This window comes from Argopecten irradians, chromosome 7, assembly GCF_041381155.1.
Source record: "Argopecten irradians isolate NY chromosome 7, Ai_NY, whole genome shotgun sequence".
Classification (NCBI taxonomy): domain Eukaryota; kingdom Metazoa; phylum Mollusca; class Bivalvia; order Pectinida; family Pectinidae; genus Argopecten; species Argopecten irradians.
In genome coordinates, this window is record NC_091140.1 from 29,820,212 (window position 1) to 29,838,388 (window position 18,177).

General features: G+C 35.8%; 1 protein-coding gene across 1 annotated transcript in view; it reads right to left on the bottom strand.

The window, feature by feature from the left end:
* Positions 1 to 381: 381 nt before the first annotated feature.
* The window catches only part of LOC138328098 (malate synthase-like), a 37,792-nt gene continuing 19,996 nt past the window's right edge, over positions 382 to 18,177 (bottom strand). Inside the window, exons 6-16 of the mRNA XM_069274715.1 lie at positions 12,388 to 12,478; positions 10,015 to 10,091; positions 7,498 to 7,608; positions 6,566 to 6,625; positions 6,215 to 6,371; positions 5,132 to 5,333; positions 4,717 to 4,795; positions 3,929 to 4,021; positions 2,755 to 2,827; positions 2,379 to 2,446; positions 382 to 1,897 (exon numbers count right to left, since the gene is read on the bottom strand). Of these exons, the coding sequence (XP_069130816.1) occupies positions 1,625 to 1,897; positions 2,379 to 2,446; positions 2,755 to 2,827; positions 3,929 to 4,021; positions 4,717 to 4,795; positions 5,132 to 5,333; positions 6,215 to 6,371; positions 6,566 to 6,625; positions 7,498 to 7,608; positions 10,015 to 10,091; positions 12,388 to 12,478 (1,284 nt within the window). The 3' untranslated portion in view covers positions 382 to 1,624. The remainder of the gene's footprint in view (positions 1,898 to 2,378; positions 2,447 to 2,754; positions 2,828 to 3,928; positions 4,022 to 4,716; positions 4,796 to 5,131; positions 5,334 to 6,214; positions 6,372 to 6,565; positions 6,626 to 7,497; positions 7,609 to 10,014; positions 10,092 to 12,387; positions 12,479 to 18,177) is intronic.

Genomic DNA, 18,177 nt, shown 5'->3' on the forward strand with positions numbered 1-18,177 from the left:
TTTAAGGTCCAAACCACAAAGGAATCTGTTTTTACAGTATTGCGATGAGTCTTGTCCATCGTCGTCTAATGTGCTTTGTCCATTAACCCAGAGTACCAAGAGAAAAACCACCGACCAGCGTTCAGTACTTTGTATCTTGCAACTGCCTGACATGGGATTCGAACTAGCGACCCTGAGGTGGAGGGCTTTTGGTAATATGTTGAGACAACTTCACCACTCGACCACCCCGGCCCTAATATGATGATATTAGGATGGTTACCACACCTACCTTGATTGCAATGACACACAACTATTATACCTATTTTAACAAAATATGAAATTCAACATATTAATCATTAAATAACAGGTTTGAGAATTGACTTATTAATCATTAAATAACAGGTTTGAGAATTGACTTATGGGCACAAACCATACTAAGTCTTTCTATAAATTTAAAGATGCTCCACTGCCGACAGAGAATAAATGTTACCCATCATTTGAACAATGATTGGTGTTTAATTGTGTATATATGCTTAATAAATACAGAAAATAATTTAAAAAAAATTATTGTGCTTTCTGTGTTTTTCATTCCATACAGGACATGGTGCCACAAAAAATTTTCGGGACACAATTTATTACTTTTAATATTTTCATCTTGAAGTAAAATTAGGAGCTCAAACGTTTTAATGGTGGTAATGGTGTAAAGAAAGTAACTTTTATAACTGAAAATACTGAATCCTCTGCTCATGTTTTTGATAGAGAAAAATTACCATTTGTCAGCGGTGGAGCATCTTTAACTATGACAATAATGAGGACACAGGAATTCATTTGACTGCATAAAAAGCTCGTTTTGAATTTGGTGAAGGATTGATATATTTCTAAGTAGTGTGTATTCAGTTCTGAGACCAAATTTTTCATTCCCAAAACACTTACCAGGGTACATACCTTGTACTTAGGAATAAAATTATTAGAGAGTTTGATCTTAAGTGAATAAAATATATTATGAATTTATAATATTAGAGATCTCTATCTTAAATGAATAATATATATATAATTTATTAACAAGAGATTTTGATCTTAACTGAATAAAATATATTGATTTATACTATAATTTTATAGCTAGATTTTTAGTTTTTGGTGGTACAGTAGAACTTGGTTGATACGATTATTCAACAACCTGTCATAATACGAAGTAATTTGACGGTCCTGACCAATTCCCTTTTTATCTTTGTTTAAAGAACTCGGATAATTCTAATTCGGAAAACTCGAAAAACTTGGATAATACGAGGTAAATATTGGGTTCAAATGACAAAAATCATACATAAAATGTTCTTATAACTTGAATCGAGATTTTTTGGACAACGAGATGACCGAAAAAGCTGATTCCTTTTTTATAAATCTGCCGTAGAACGGCATTTCAAAATATATATATACATTTTCATGTTATAATTCTGCAACTACCATCGACGATTTTGACATCTCTCTTGTTCACATCTTTTTACGACATGGAACCACCCTATATATACCAAGTAAAGAGATAGTCAGTAGACATGAGAACTCGCTTAATTTGAACACTCGGATAACTCGAAGTTTTATCTCGCTCCCTTCGAGTTTGTATTAACCGAGTTTCACTGTAGTTTCTCTCCTACAGCACATTTACTTTTCCCGTTTGGTGGAAGTTAAGCCAAGTATGACTCTGACTGAGGTAGGAAGTGATGAATTCTGGAAATTGCTTCTTGGTGATGATTTCCAGAAAAATCTGGGCAGCAGTCAGTAGTCTTGAATAGTTGCCAGGTCGGTCGCTGATCACGGACAGATGATCCCGTACAACGGAGCTGGCCACAGACTGGACCATCTGTAAGGTTACAATTTGACCATCCTCCTCCAACAAAGCCTGGTGACGAATACACTGCCAAACCTTTAATATAAATGGTCAGCTAATGATCAAAAGTTGTGTCATTTAGAATGAGATACAAGTAAGGATCTTGGTACTACCATTGAGTCTAGTGAAAGACTGATTTATGAACTTATTCCAATTTCACAGTAATTTGGAAAATACACTGTTCTGACTGAATTTGGGAAAATACAGTAATTTTTCAATTGGAAATGGGTCCATCTACTGGACCCTATAAAAGTCGGGCAAAAACCCTGATTTAGTAGTGATTTTAGGGACTGCTTGGAGACTCCTTGACTCATTTAATTTAAGCGGAACTCATTTTCCCTCTCCTTTTAATCATTTAATTACACACAATTTCACAATGTCAAAATTCAATTTCTTTGACAAACTTAGATCATTCAATGGTTGTAGCTAAGATCCCTCTGGGATCTCCTGTTTAAGGAGATAACAATACAAATATATGTGACCTATATAGAGACTTATTTAGGGGGTAAAAGTTTACCTGTGATCGGGAAATCTCAGCTGTAGCAGAATCTTCAATTGCTCCATTCAACCGAAAGTGACCTTCACCTACACACAAATAAATTACAATACATATTTTTAAATCAGATGCATAAAAAACTTAAGAACACGTACCACTAAAATAACACATCGAAAATTATGTTTATTCTTTCGCGAATGTCGGGAAGTGTATATCTGTGAATTAATATCTACATCTCATAAATATTGATATGAATTTCCATTTAATTTTTAATGCTGCAAATGTAAGCTTCTTGAACTTTTGGTGAAATGGAAATCGTAAAATAGCCACTAATGAAAGTTGGTATACAGTTAGCTCTACAAAACAATATATGCCAAACAGAGGCTCTATAGCTTACCTTTCAGCCAGCTATCGATAAAAAGTATTCCCACACTGATATTGTGTTTGAGTCCATTTCTTGTTACCCCGCCCTAAAGAATAAAACATCAAATATGATAGCAGTGTCACTTGACTTATGTCGAGTATACTCAGTTTTATTGGGAATGTGATAAAACTTATAATTTTTTGAGTATTCGCCTGTGTAATATTCATAATGCATTGTATTGTACAGTTACTGTAATCTCCTGATATATATACCGTCATCTTTTTTCTGTTGTAACAGGAGAGGAGAAAATGTAGCGGCCAGACCCGGATTCGAACAAGGGACCCTCAGAACACTAGCTGAGTGCTCTACCGACTGAGCTACCTGGTCACAGATGATCGACCCAGTCCAATCCCGCTACACTCCTCCCTCCTTTCTCGAAGTCTTCGCCCTCGAAGACATACCAGACCCTTCTAAACACTGCCACCTTGGGTTATTTAGTTGGGCGCCAATTTTGTAACAGGAGAGGAGAAAATGTAGCGGCCAGACCGGGATTCGAACCCGGGACCCTCCGAACACTAGCTGAGTGCTCTACCGACTGAGCTACCTGGTCACCGATGATCGACCCAGTCCAATCCCGCTACACTGTGATTATTTTGCCAGTATAACAGAGGGTGGTGGTACAATAGAGTTTACATTATACCGGTATAAAGGTCCCAATCACGATCGATTGTGACTACCACACATGCTTATTCTTTGTTATCTGTTAGTAACACAAATATCAAAAAATATTTTCAATGTTATTGACACTTGGTTAATCAGCTTATAGGTATTCAATTTATCAAATTTGAACAAAACAAATTCAAAGATGAGTTACCGTATTCGACCCAATAAGTGCCCATGTCCCTATAAGCGCCCCCTTTTCAAGGCCTCATTTCATTTGCTCGGGCATGTACATGTACAGTACATGTTTGTATTAATTTCATCTTAATAAGCACCTTTTTATTTTTCCATTTTTAAACGCTCTGGGTGCTCATTGGGTCGAATATGGTATTGATCGTTTTACATAGTGTATAGTGAACAATTTACCATAGGAATAATTTTGGAATATTACATAGACACACAAGACAATACCACTATATATTCCCCTCCCTTTTCCCGATTTCGTTGCGTTTTGCACCGCTATGGTCACACAGATCTTTAAACTTACCGAAGGCATCAGCAGTAGATCTTGAGCTGTGACCGCAACTTCATCTCGTGTTACATTATACTGATTCTCTCCTGTTGTTAGTGTTTTAAATAGCTGAAAAGACAGAAACGTGCTACATAAAATCAACAACAACATGGTAGTAGTAGGTAAAGGTAAGTATCTAACCCCAAAGTATCTGACCCCACAATTACGCCCCAATCGCCTCTCACATCCTCTCCTAACAAATTCCTTACTGCAGAACAGACTGTTACAAGCACTCATTTCTTCCCCATACTATTCAGGACTGGAATGCACTTCCTCCAGATCTGGCATCATCGAAATCTCCAACTCATTCATGGTCACCCTTGAAATTTCATAATGGACTGGTCAAGTCTTTGATTTAGAAGAGTCTAAATGTGTCTTTAGGGGTAAATGAGTTAAACCACATCTCTCATCCCTCCATTAATTGTTATTCCCATTCCCTGTACGTAGCCACCTCTTCCCAATTAATGTTGACATGATCTTTAATACGATGAAGTAGGTCGATTACTAGATAGATGTTAAAGTGCCCAGGATGTACAGCATCAAATCACATATGGAATTACATTTAAATACATGTATATTTATTTATAAGCCATTACATATTCATATTGGCTTTCAGATATAGTCTACAGTTCAATGCTTATATTTCAATTTTTTTCAACTTGAATAATATAGAACAAATCAGTCTTTGAAAGAGAGTTTGGAAGGGGTTTGGTAGTTGAAGTTGTTAGGGAAGTGCTTAAAAACATGAAACATTTTATAATCACCTCCTGCATGGGCTTGACAAGTCCAAGATCATACACCATGAAGCCATCTACTCCAGCCTTGATCTCCTTCCCCTTGGCTCTGTCAACAAAATACCAACAAAATATAATTGGAGTTCCCCTTCATAAGTATTGTATATCTCAAAGTGTAGCTAACTTTTAGTGCTGAAGAATATTTATAATAGCCCTTCATGATTAACCTTTGTTTTTATTAAAATTTTGGGACATGTATACTACTCTAAGGAAATGTTAAAATACAAATTACTGGCAACATAACTCTTTCTTCTTTTACATTATTTAACAATAAACAAATTAGCTTGATAACTAGATTGGATGGTCAAAAGGTGGTTGGTATATGTCACTTGACAATTCTTCTAAGGCAACATAATTGTCAACATGGGAACACTAGACAACATACCGCTGAACAGAATGTAAAACTTTCTCATAATCCGAACTTGAAGCTGGTGAGTTAGGAAGCAGCAATGCAGCCATTCCTCCTGTTGCCGGGCAACCACGACGATGACAGGTGGCTACCACCAGGTCCATGTAGCTACGGAGGAAGTGGCGATCCATGGAGACATATTTGTTTCTGTCCGGCAGTAGGAATGACTTCCTGTCCCCTAAAATAGCCACAGAGATTCTTATTTGTCTGAATGCAAAGCAAAGCTACTGCTCTTGTAAGAACATATTTGTTGATAGGAAAGAAATGCTATTCACAAATAAAGATACATGTTTAAACCATTCTAATACTAATCTAATCTCCCTTGTTAATCACAGGTGTTAATCTATCCATAGTGCAAACTGCTTGTGGGATGGAGGTTTCTTGGGAAGGGGGGAAGGGGGAAGGGGGAAAGGGGTTAGAAATGGCTCCGCCCCTCAGGAAAGTGGGTGGGAAGATGGCCATTAGCTGACCATTCGTATAATTTTGAGTCATCACTCCATAAGGACGCTACTAACCCAATTTAGTCGAATTTCGAAAGGTGGTTTTTACAAGGTGGCTGGTGCATGGTGGTTTTTACATGGTGGTTAGTGCATGGTGGCTTTTGCATGGTGGTTAGTGCATGGTGGTTTTTGCATGGTGGTTAGTGCATGGTGGTTAGTGCATGGTGGTTTTTACATGGTGGTTAGTTCATGGTGGTTTTTACATGGTGGTTAATTCATGTGGTTAGTGCATGGTGGTTAGTACATAGTGGTTTTTACATGGTGGTTAGTTCATGGTGGGTTTTACATGGTGGTTGGTTCATGGTGGTTTTTACATGGTGGTTTTTACATGGTGGTTGATCATGGTGGTTTTTACATGGTGGGTTTTACATGGTGGTTGGTTCATGGTGGTTTTTACATGGTGGTTTTTACATGGTGGTTGATCATGGTGGTTTTTACAAGATGGCTGGTGCATGATGGTTTTTACATGGTGGTTAGTTCATGGTGGTTTTTACATGGTGGTTGGTTCATGTTATGTCCAGATCAGGTTGATTATTTACAATGGTAACAATGTATTTACCAAACTTATTAATAAAAGATGCAGAGTAGTCCCATATACCACAGTTTAGCCCTGCGCTGTGGTCTCGTAGTTCAAACAGAATTTCATCCATCTCAAATGATGCAAGGACATTCTCTATGAGAACGCAGGCCTTCACACAGCCATGAGGGAGCCCCAACTGTAAACACAGTGAGATATACCATAAAGAATGAGTTCTTTGTATTTCAAAGTTCTTTAAGCTACCTAGAAGTCTTCATTCTTTAAAAACAAAAATTCACAAAAAAGGAAATTTGATCGGTTATTCAGAAATTAATCAGTTCCTCTTCAGGAAATAACAAAATGAGATGGACGGATTCAAACAATTCAGGTTACCTTGTTTTCTGTCCAGGAAAATACTTTGTCCCATATCCGAGCCTCAAGTCTGCCTTCCAGCTGTAAAAACAACATTGATTGTTATGGTAACTAAAATTCCATCTTTTCATATTACAGAGTTAGCTCCCTTACAGGTAGGTTTCCATTCTGACTTCATTATTTTGTGAGCGCAATTGACGTCTTTTTCTCTGAAAAATGTGATGTCTGGGATTAGTCACTCGCAAATTCTTGATGTCGCAACCAATACCTACCAAAAAGGGCAGATAACTCTGTAATAGGCAAATACAGAATGAATATTAGAGTAAAACTTGTCACTGACGACTACTCTAGGGATGAAGACAAATGGTCGTTATAGTGAAGTGACCTTTATACGCAGGTCAAATTGGGTTGCAACTGACAGTTTGGAACCTTGAAAAGGTGATCCTATTAACTCATTTACCCATTAAATTTCATCACGGACTGGTCTAGTGTTCGATTAAGGAGAGCCTAAAAGTGTCTTCAGGGGTGAATTAGTTAAGAAGGGGGTCTTTATACACAGATAGTTGCTTCTCAGAGATCATGACATAAACATTTTGATATCCAAGCCCATCAGACGTCTGCTTTTTATTATTATCAATGGCAACAAAAGCCTTTAAATAATGTTATCTCTTAACAGACAGAAGTACAGAAAAAACCACTTATTGTTTCAAAATGCTAAAATCAACAAAAATATTTGAAATCTGAGACTGACCCCTTCAGTACTTTCTGAGAAATAGCGTTATCAAATCTTAACTATCAAAATCCAAGATGGCGGCCTGTTGGCCATCATGTTGACTGAACGCTCCCAAAATGCATTATGCAGAATTTAAGGTTCTCGTGCAGGAAATGAGAAAGATCTCCTTACAGTTAGAAGCATGCACACCTAAGGTTCATTTACAAGAAGAAATACTTACCTTGGAAAGGTAGAAGTATGGCCCTGAGTTGGTTTTAAGTAATCGTCGGGCATTGTGGAACATCAGAAGTCCGAAGTCAAACAAAGGCCCTGGAACCTGCTTTCCATTTACCTAAACAAAAATTGTAATCTGTTGATGAGAGTATGTGTCGCATTTTAACATTAATTATTACTAATTTTTGATCACCATAAAATATTTACCTCTTCTAATGGGAGCAAATTGATAGCAAAATATTCTACTTATAAAGTATTCCTTATATAATTATTTCAACTACCTAGGAAAGTTTCTGTTTTACAAATACATTGCAGCATAATAACAAATCAGGGAAACCTGCATATGAAATTACAGAATGGTATTAATCCCTTCAGTGCTTGTGAAAATAAAGCGATTTCAAACAATTGCCAAACCCAGACAGCTACGGTAATCTCTTTCATTCAAGGATATGCTGCAAACCAAATATGAAAAAAATCCAATCTCTCCATATCTTAGGTCAAAAGAATGATTTTGGCATTATCAAATTTTAGCACAAAAGCAATCTTGAACAGACTGGCAAAATGCAATCATTATCATGTCCATGTACTGTAAATCACTATATTTTGGAATATACATTTATACAATATTTCTTCCTTCATTTTCAACATATTCGTATATTTATATGCATTCGTGTGCAAGAGCTTTGCTGGCAATCACACATTCATATAAACATTTTATACAATTATTAGCGTATTATTGATATGGATTCAAGCACTCTCGTGAAATTAGGGTATGTGAAAATTTGTATCTCGTGGTTTACAGAAATAATATGCAGAAATTAAATTAGCAAAAAGCAATATTTTAGGGCAGCATTACTTACGGTATGCAAAAAGCACTAAAATAGACTTCTGCCAAAACATGCATGTTTACAGTCCATGTATATATATATATATATCCGTAGTTTACTTCCTATTCAGAAAGTATAGCACTTCTTTGACTGCTCCATGAAGTTGCTGTAAGATGCCTTATGAAGATAATTATAATAGTGAGTTAGCTTCCCTACGGATACTTATAACTGGATGTCACATACAACATCATGTGTAAATATTGCATAGGAAAAACTTACAAAACCCACTTGTGCAATGCATAATTGAGATAGCAAAACATGATTCAACCTTATCTTCTAAGTTATAACAAGGTCATTGAGTTTGGTTGGTTTTGCAAGATATTGATATTATGATTCCGAAAATTTGATCTGCAAAAAATTGAAAAATGGATGAATTAATTATATTTATATGCCATTATATCATTAACCCTGCAACTATGACCTGAAAAGCAAACACTCATGCGATTAACAAACATACATTCTTCGACACTCTTAAGGCTTTTAATCTGAACATTTGCTATAAACATACATGTAGAAGGACATTTATGTAAATTATACTAATAATAATTTTAGAGTAATTGATGTCTTACCATGACTGAAACAAGTCACAAATAAACATAATATTACCAAATTACAGCCTTATTTCATCTAATATATTAACTTTAATTCAGCCTTTGATTGTATGCAAAAATCATTGTTCGTAGAAGCTATGATAAAATGTCTTCTATGATAGAATATGCGGGTTACGCTTTTTTTAGCCAGGTCATGTGAACATTGAATGCTGGTTAGCAGCTTTTCAGAACGAATTTAGCGGGGGTAAAGTATTATGTTACTAGGCATAGCATTCAATTCATATAAAGCAAGATATACATATTTTAAATCAGTGACAAGCCCAGTGTCCTACTACTAGAACTAACACATTTCAAATTTCCATGTTATGAATACCTGTTCAGATAATGATGTTGGTGTTATTTACATAGATCCGTTTGGCATTAGATATATGGATGTTACACACAAAATGTTATCCGAGTACATATGCCTGTATATCCTACCAACTTATTTGTTGGGATGCTACCAATGAATATTATCCGAATACATATACCCTACCGATACTTTTTGATTTTTTCATTTCTTAATATTTTATTGTTGGATGTTAAAAACAATGGATATTGGGCAATTGGCAACATGCCTATACATGCCCTCTTCATAAATCTCTAAGTCTATATCATTACATATACATTGTAGGAAATGGACTGGACAGTTCATTCCACACGGACATAACAGACGGGAAGAAACTGTTTTTCTGTAACTGGGTTCATTTCTTGGTATGTTACATATGAGCATCCTCTATTTCCAGGGGTTACTATCACTTACATTCTTTATACACCCCTGGAACATGTCATAGCAAAAGTGAAGGCAGTTCAGGAGAAAAAACCTGAATAATCACATAATTGACAGAGTGACGCTCAACTTTAAAGCCATTGTTATGCTATTCTTTTGATGTACATCAAAAGACCAAACTATCTACTCATACAGTCTCACACATAGAGTCTTCAGTTTTGACATATTCCAGGGTTAGAAAGATTATTAAAAATGATCGTAACCCTCTGGAAATCAAGTATAACATACAAGGGGTTATCGGAGTATATGTACCCTACCAACACATTAGTTTCCACCATGTTCCAGGCCCGAGGTCGCATCATCAACACGGGAAGGTGTTCAATCATAGCTACACCTATAAGGCATTAGTACCATATTCTTATACAATTTTTCATTCCACAAGTTTACTCTTTTTGAAATTTTTACAAGAATTTCAGGAAAACAATACAACTGTGATAAAGAAATATTAATTTTATTACTTTTGTCTAGTAATTAAACATAGCAGAAATCTGTAAACCAAATAAAAACATTTTCAGAGCAATTTAAACTCCATGGTTTATGAAAACAAGAGATCCCAGAGGGATCTTGGCGCCCACCAAAGAATGATCTATATCTGACAAAGGAAAGATGGATCTTTTCCCTACTTTTTAAACTTTTTCAAACATACAACACATAAAATTTGAGACAGATCGCTTCAGTACCTTTTGAGATATAGTATTAACAAACTTCAACAATATCAAAATCCAAAATGGCTCCTTGGCAGCCATACTTGTCGATCAATCGGCCCCAAAATCGCAATTTGTACAACTAGGGCCCTAGGGGAACCTACATGTGAAATTTGAGAAAGATCCATTCAATACTTTCTGAGAAATAGCGATAACAAACTTTGAATATAAAAATCAAAGATGGCTGCCTGGCAGCAATCTTGTTGACCGATTGGTCCCAAATCACAATATGCACAACAAGGGCCTTAGGGAAACCTACATATGAATTTTGAGACAGATCCCTTCAGTACTATCTGAGAAATAGCGATAACAAACTTTGAATAACAAAATCCAAGATGGCCGCCGTTGATCGATCGGTCCCAAAATGCAATATGCACAACTAGGTCCCTAGGGGAAGCTACATATGAAATTTGAGACAGATCCCTTCAGTACTACTATCTGAGAAATAGCCATAACAAACTTTGACTATCAAAATCCAAAATGGCGGCCTGGCGGCCAATGTTCACCGATTGGTCCAAAATGCAATATGCACAAACAGGGCCCTAGGGGAACCTACATATTAAATTTGAGAAAGATCCCTTCAGCACTTTTTGAGAATAGGGTTCAAACCCGATCAAAATCCAAAAATGTCAAAACTGTATGCACAAAAAGGGACCAAGGGGAACCTGCATGTAAATTTGAACAAAATTCCTTCAGTACTTCTTTGAGAAATAGGGATAACAAACTTCAACTGCCAAAATCCAAAGATGGCTGCCTGGCGGCCATCTTGTTTTTCCGATCAGCCTCAAAATCTGTATGGCACAAAAGGAAGGACCAAAGGTAACTTCATGTGAAGTTTGAACAAAATTCCCTTCAGTAGTTCTCAGAAATATCAATAACAATCTTCAACTGCCAAAATCAAAGATGGCTGCCTGGCGGCCATCTTGTTTTTCCGATCAGCCTCAAAATCTGTATGGCACAAATATGGACCAAGGGGACCCTCCATGTGAAGTTTGAACAAAATCCCTGCAGCAGTTTTTAAGAAATAGTGATAACAAGCATTGTTTACGGATGGACGGCGGACGACGGACGACGGACGACGGACCACGGACCACGGACCACGGACGCAGGGCGATTTGAATAGCCCACCATCTGATGATGGTGGGCTAAAAATTACATTTATCTTATAATTGAAATGTTTTTGTGGCAATTTTTTTTGTGAATTTGAATTGGCTCCAAAATACATAAAATTTAATCACATGTGCAAATACCGCATCTGCCGTAATAAAAGCCAAGGATGCTAAAAAGATTGTAGGAAAGGAGGGACGCTTATTAATGAACCATAATGTAAGTTGCTGACCAAAAAAGTAAATCATATCTTATATCTTTCTGTCCTCATGGTACATTAATCTGTTAATGCATGCATGCATAAGCCTTTTATCCTTTGAGATGCATTATCGTGTCATGATTCACATATAAAACACTCGCAAGTTCATTTAATATGGTATACAATGCTGATGCTTCTCCAGAAAAGAGGAAGGGCACTTACAGGAGAATGGATGCTAATTACTGCAAATACGGTAAGTTTGTTTACAGTTACAGTTTATAGTTAAGACATTTACGACAAGCCCTTTAAATGTAAACACACAAGGTGGCTGAAGGTGGGAGGAAACCAGAGAACCCGGAAAAAAATCATGTGAACAAGTAGGTGACCCCTGACCTTTTCACAACCATGCTGGGGGATCATACCCCGATTAGCTAGCTGTAAGACAAATAATTTAACCACAACCACCAAACAATCCTCAAGCCCTCCACCTCTGTGCTGTGTGTGTGTGTGGGGGGGGGGGGGGGCAATAGATTGGCGATTTTTTTTCTGTGGGTACTCTGGCTTTATACCAAAAAAAAAAAAAAAAAATGAATAAATTAATAAGATTCTGTTTCACCTACCTGGGAGCTGCCCATGTACAGCTTGGTATACATTGTATAATCCTGCTATCTGATTGGCCCAGGTAGGACAATGGCCATCATCAAAGTCGGTCTGTGAAGAGAACATATATAATGATTAGAAATAAACTTTACGTAAGTTTTATTAATAAACAACAGATAAACAAGAGGTGAAGGAGGCCATCTAGTATCCCACTTCATAAAGCTTATTCAAACGAAACATTTGTTAAGACTGGATACTGTATTCAACCCAATAAGCATCTCCATCCCTATAAGCACCTCTCCTTCTTTTTTGAGGCCTCAATTTCACCTACAGACCACAAATTTAATGTGAAAATATGAAAACTTTATAATTTCTTTATTTGATTTCTTTTAAAATTGATTCATAACTTTCTTTGTGCAATAAGTTTATGAAAGACTGCAGTTCAAATTCTTCCCTTATTACCGGGTGAGTGCTGTGGGTTCATATTGGGTTAAATATGCTTCATTGGTTAGTCGAAAGATTCAACTTGAAACATAACCCAACTATTAGAGTGTAACTTGTGGAGGGTCAATAACCTGAGAGAAATAGCCATAAACACAAATGATCCTTTAGGCAGCCTCACAGTTTTAGAAATAGCCATAAACACAAATAATCCTTTAGGCAGCCTCACAGTTTTAGAAATAGCCATAAGCACAAATAATCCTTTAGGCAGCCTCACAGTTTTTACACTAAGTATGCATAAATTTTCATTTTGACAAAAAAGACCTTCATTTCATTACCATGGTAACGAAGCTTTTATATAACCAAGGTGAGTCTACATCTTAAATGTGAGACAGATCCCTTTTGAATCAGTACTTTCTGAGAAATAGCAATAACAAGAATTGCTGACAGATGAATGAACATACGATTTGAGTAGCTCACCATCTGATCATGTTTTACTAAAAATATTACCATGATGTTATTGGGCATCGTTAACAACCTCTGATATCAGAGACTGAAATATCAAAACCAAAAATGAATCCGAGCTATTTGACACTGGATTAACATCCAGATCCCTCAATAAATCCTTTATACATCTCCACCTATTCAAAATCTATAGATGGTGGGCTAAAAAAATCCCATCTTACATAAACATAGTTGTCCTCAATTCAATGTTTTATGAACCTTTTCTGAACAGTTAAGTTAACCTTATTATGCAGACACTCAACTCTAATAGATCTAGAGAAATGTGAAAATATTTTTCAATGTAACAAAATATTTTCCGAAGTTTGGAATTTTTGTTTATTTCAAATTAGTCAGAATAAAAAATCTTAAAATTCTGTCAATATTTTTATGGCATGTTGATTGTTAATACAATTATATAAGGCGAGAACCACTATAAAAATCTCACGTTCAGTGATGACAGTTGTGTTAATTGATTTACAGAGGTGACAGCATTCCCACCACACACTGATTGGAAGGTGTGGCCAATGGAGACCCCACTGTTGTTAGCAGTCATTAGCACATGTACAGCCAATGTTGTAATATTTCAGTAACCAGTAAATGTCATTTATCATTGTTTGCAGGGAAAGTTGGGTTTATACACAACAGGTGAATAAGATCGTTGTATGAGTGGTAATGCACCTGCTTTGCCTTGTAGGTCTTACACAAGTAATCAGCCAATCAGCAAGTAAATGTTTCATATGAAAGCAGTCTAGAACGAAAATCAAGTTCACCATTTTAAAGGGATTTGAATTGAAAAGTTTAGGTGTATTTATGTTATATTTATTTTCAGTGTATATTTAAAACCATCAGAAAATACCAAAAATTTTAATTTTGTTATACTGAGTGTTGATGTACTAATCTTGGCAGATACACACAAGTGAAAAATGACCAAGTCTTTCCCCAATATAGCACCTGTTGTGTCACAGTTAGGTGACAGCTCTGTCACTCTCTCAAAAGGCTGTCAGTTTTAACTGTGTATCAGATTTGTATCTATATTCCAGGTGAGTGTAGGACAAAAGTCCCCCCCCCCCGGACATAAGCCCCTTAGGATAAAAGCCCCTCTGGACAAAAGCCCCTTCTTTATAAAATAATGTATTTTTTCTTATTTCTATTTTTTTAGACATTTATTTGCTATTTGATACATTTGGATATTATCAGAGAAGAATGTCAAACATAATAAAAAAGCATAATTATAATGTGATCATTTGAATTCTTTTAATTTTTGAGTTATTGATATCAAAGAAAGAATAAAAAAACATGTATACATAGACATTAGAATGTTATATATACAAGAAACCATTAATGTTTACTTTATCATAACACACCTACCAGGCTAACAGCTTGATGTTTGCATTGATTATATATAGATAATTAGGAAAGTATGTTTAATTACAAAATATTTCTATCATATAGTGTCATAATTAGATTAACATCAATATAATTTTTTACATTTTTTTTTCTATAAATCAGGAAATCAATTTATCAAATTTTTAGTAAAACCCCAATAATCCAGTAAATTATTACATTGTGTCTTATTTTGAACTACATGTATATTTGAAGAAAAAAAAACTAATATAAGAAAATATTTTATATTTTTTTTACTATATTTTTGAATTTAATTGTTTTTGAAAAATGAAGGGGCTTTTGTGTGTCCTCTTTTCCATTAGTATGGAGGGGCTTTTGTCCTAGGGGCTTATGTCCTAAGGGGCTTTTGTCCGGGGGGGCTTTTGTCCGTACCCCATTCCAGGTATATTATGACATAAGTTAAACTTCCTTGTAATAAAATTAAAATATTTGCTTGTGTGACACTTTGTACAGGTGTAGATAGGGAAGCTTACAACAGATCTTATCTCTCATTCAAAGGTTTTGTTGATAGATAATTTATTGAGAGGAGGAGGGAGGGGGGAGATTGTATTTAGCATTATGGTGTGCTAGTTCAAAGTCAAGTCCAACATTGCACATTGTAAAGTGGTTCCCTCACCTACAATAGTCAAAAATGAATTTTATGTAATATTAGGTATGAATATGTCATTAATCAAATACATGTACAGTAAAACCTGCCTAGCGACTTCCTCTGCATATAGACCACCTGCTTAATAAGACCACTTTCGGAGGGTCACAAATGGTAATTTATAACAAACGTTGACCTGTGTCTAAAGACTACCAGGCTTTAGAGACCATATTTCCTGATCACTATGCTTATGACTAGATGTAATACTTTGTGACAATATCTTGATTGAAGAAAATTTTGAATAACATTTTTCAACATACGAAAATCCATGAGTAAAGATAAGACCACTTAGGAAAACACACTATCTTTGCATGTAGTTTATTTTCGCAAGTTTTGCCACCTAAGTACATATGCAAAAATTCATCAGCGCAAATAAACATCTACATCATTTAAATTGAGTTAATTCTAATCAAATTTTAAATTCACAAATGTTAATCTTTGCATACGTATATTGAAATGAAAATCGCAAAAATTCAGCATTCGCGAAAGAAATTTGGTTTACAGTAGCTTAAATAGTTAAATTTAGCATTCTTAACTCAAACAACTGTAACATTAATGATTTTTTTCTTCTAAATCTTTCAAAAGTTCAATATTTTCAATATCTCGCCTACACTAAATTAGATGATCGAATCCTTCTGACTGCTAATAGGTTGTATATACATCACACCCGTGCTGAAGCAGGTGTGGTAAGAGATTTCACAGTTTCTCCCTGAAGCCCTGGCCTCACCTCATGGGAATTCTAACACCCGAGTATGGTGTGATCATCACCATCAGGAGAGTTCCCTATAAAGGGGAGCCACTCTAGTCACAGCATCAGCATTCGAGGCAGAACTTGGAGCGAAAGGTTGAAACTCTAAGGTAAGTCATATATGTAGTTTTTTCTTTTTTTCTTATCTGTAGCGAGATATAAGATAATCTTATCTGTAGCGAGATATAAGATAATGATAGGAAAACAAATGACTGATTATTTTTCCATGCATGATTTGAATACAGTCAACTTGATAATCAAGCCATTTTTGATGTTGGGTATCTCAATCTGAGAAATAAATAGAAGCTAGTACATGCAGTAACTTTGGACATTTAGGTAAAGTGAGATAGATAAAAATGATAATTGCAGAGCAATTGAAATAATTTGATGACATAGAACTAAAACACTAAAATCAATCTGAACTTTGGTCAAATAAATAGTAGTAAAATAACGTTCACCAGAAGTATTGACACAATCCCATACTGTAGTTATAAGTTTATAACAGTACATATCCTACAGTTATAGGGCGAGACATATCCTAAAGTTATAGGGTGAGAATACAGTTCTGTTTTAAAAAAAAAAAACTATGTATGGTACTGTCCCATTTTTGTCACAAAATCCATAAAAACTTTTATTAGGTGTAAGAAATTAAGATGTTGTAATCCAACAAACATTTTTATAAAGTGTACATTCCTCATTCAATTATGATGGTAACTATCCAAAATATGCATGAATTATTTTGAAATTTGGTCATCTTTTGTTTATTTCTTAAAAGTTATTGTATAATAAACTATAGACCACACTCTAGAACAAAGTTTGTATTTACTGAGAATATAGGCACTTCAGATACATCTTCACGATATAAATTTTGTTCAAAGATACTCTACAGCATCAAGATAAAAATATTAGCAGGAAATGGTGACAAAATTTCCTTATTTTCATAATTCATGCATATCTAGGATGGTTACAACTGCAGCTACATTGAAACAAGAGATCCCAGAGGGATCTTGGCGCCCACCAAAGATTGATCTATGTCTGACAAATGAAAGAGGGATCTTTTCTCTGCTTTTCAAACTTACAATTCTTTTTTCTGCTTTTCAAACTTTAAACTATCAAAATCCAAGATGGTGGTCGCAAAATGCAATAGGCAGAACTAGGGTCCTAGAGGAACCTACATATGATATTTGAGAACAATCCCTTCAATACTTTCTGAGAAATAGCGGTAACAAACTTTAACTATCAAAATCCAAGATGGCCACCGGTCGGCCATCTTGTTGACCGATCAGTCCCAAAATGCAATATGCACAACTGGGGTCCTAGGGGAACCTACATATGAAATTTGAGAAAGATCCCTTCAGTGCTTTCTGAGAAATAGCGGTAACAAACTTTAACTATCAAAATCCAAGATGGCCACCGGTCGGCCATCTTGTTGACCGATCAGTCCCAAAATGCAATATGCACAACTGGGGTCCTAGGGGAACCTACATATGAAATTTGAGAAAGATCCCTTCAGTACTTTCTGAGAAATAGCGATAACAAACTTTAACTATCAAAATCAAAGATGGCCATCGGTCGGCCATCTTGTTGACCGATCAGTCCCAAAATGCAATATGCACAACTGGGGTCCTAGGGGAACCTACATATGAAATTTGAGGAAGATCCCTTGAGTGCTTTCTGAGAGATAGCGGTAACAAACTTTAACTATCAAAATCCAAGATGGCTACCTGGCGGCCATCTTGTTGACCGATCAGTCCCAAAATGCAATATGCACTACTAGGGTCCTAGGGGAACCTACATATGAAATTTGAGAAAGATCCCTTCAGTACTTTCTGAGAAATAGCCGTAACAAATTTTAACTATCAAAATCCAAGATGGCGGCTGGTCGGCCATCTTGTTGACCGATCAGTCCCAAAATGCAATATGCACAACTGGGGTCCTAGGGGAACCTACATATGAAATTTGAGAAAGATCCCTTCAGTACTTTCTGAGAAATAGCGGTAACAAACTTTAACTATCAAAATCTAATATGGCTACCTTGCGGCCATCTTGTTGACCGATCAGTCCCAA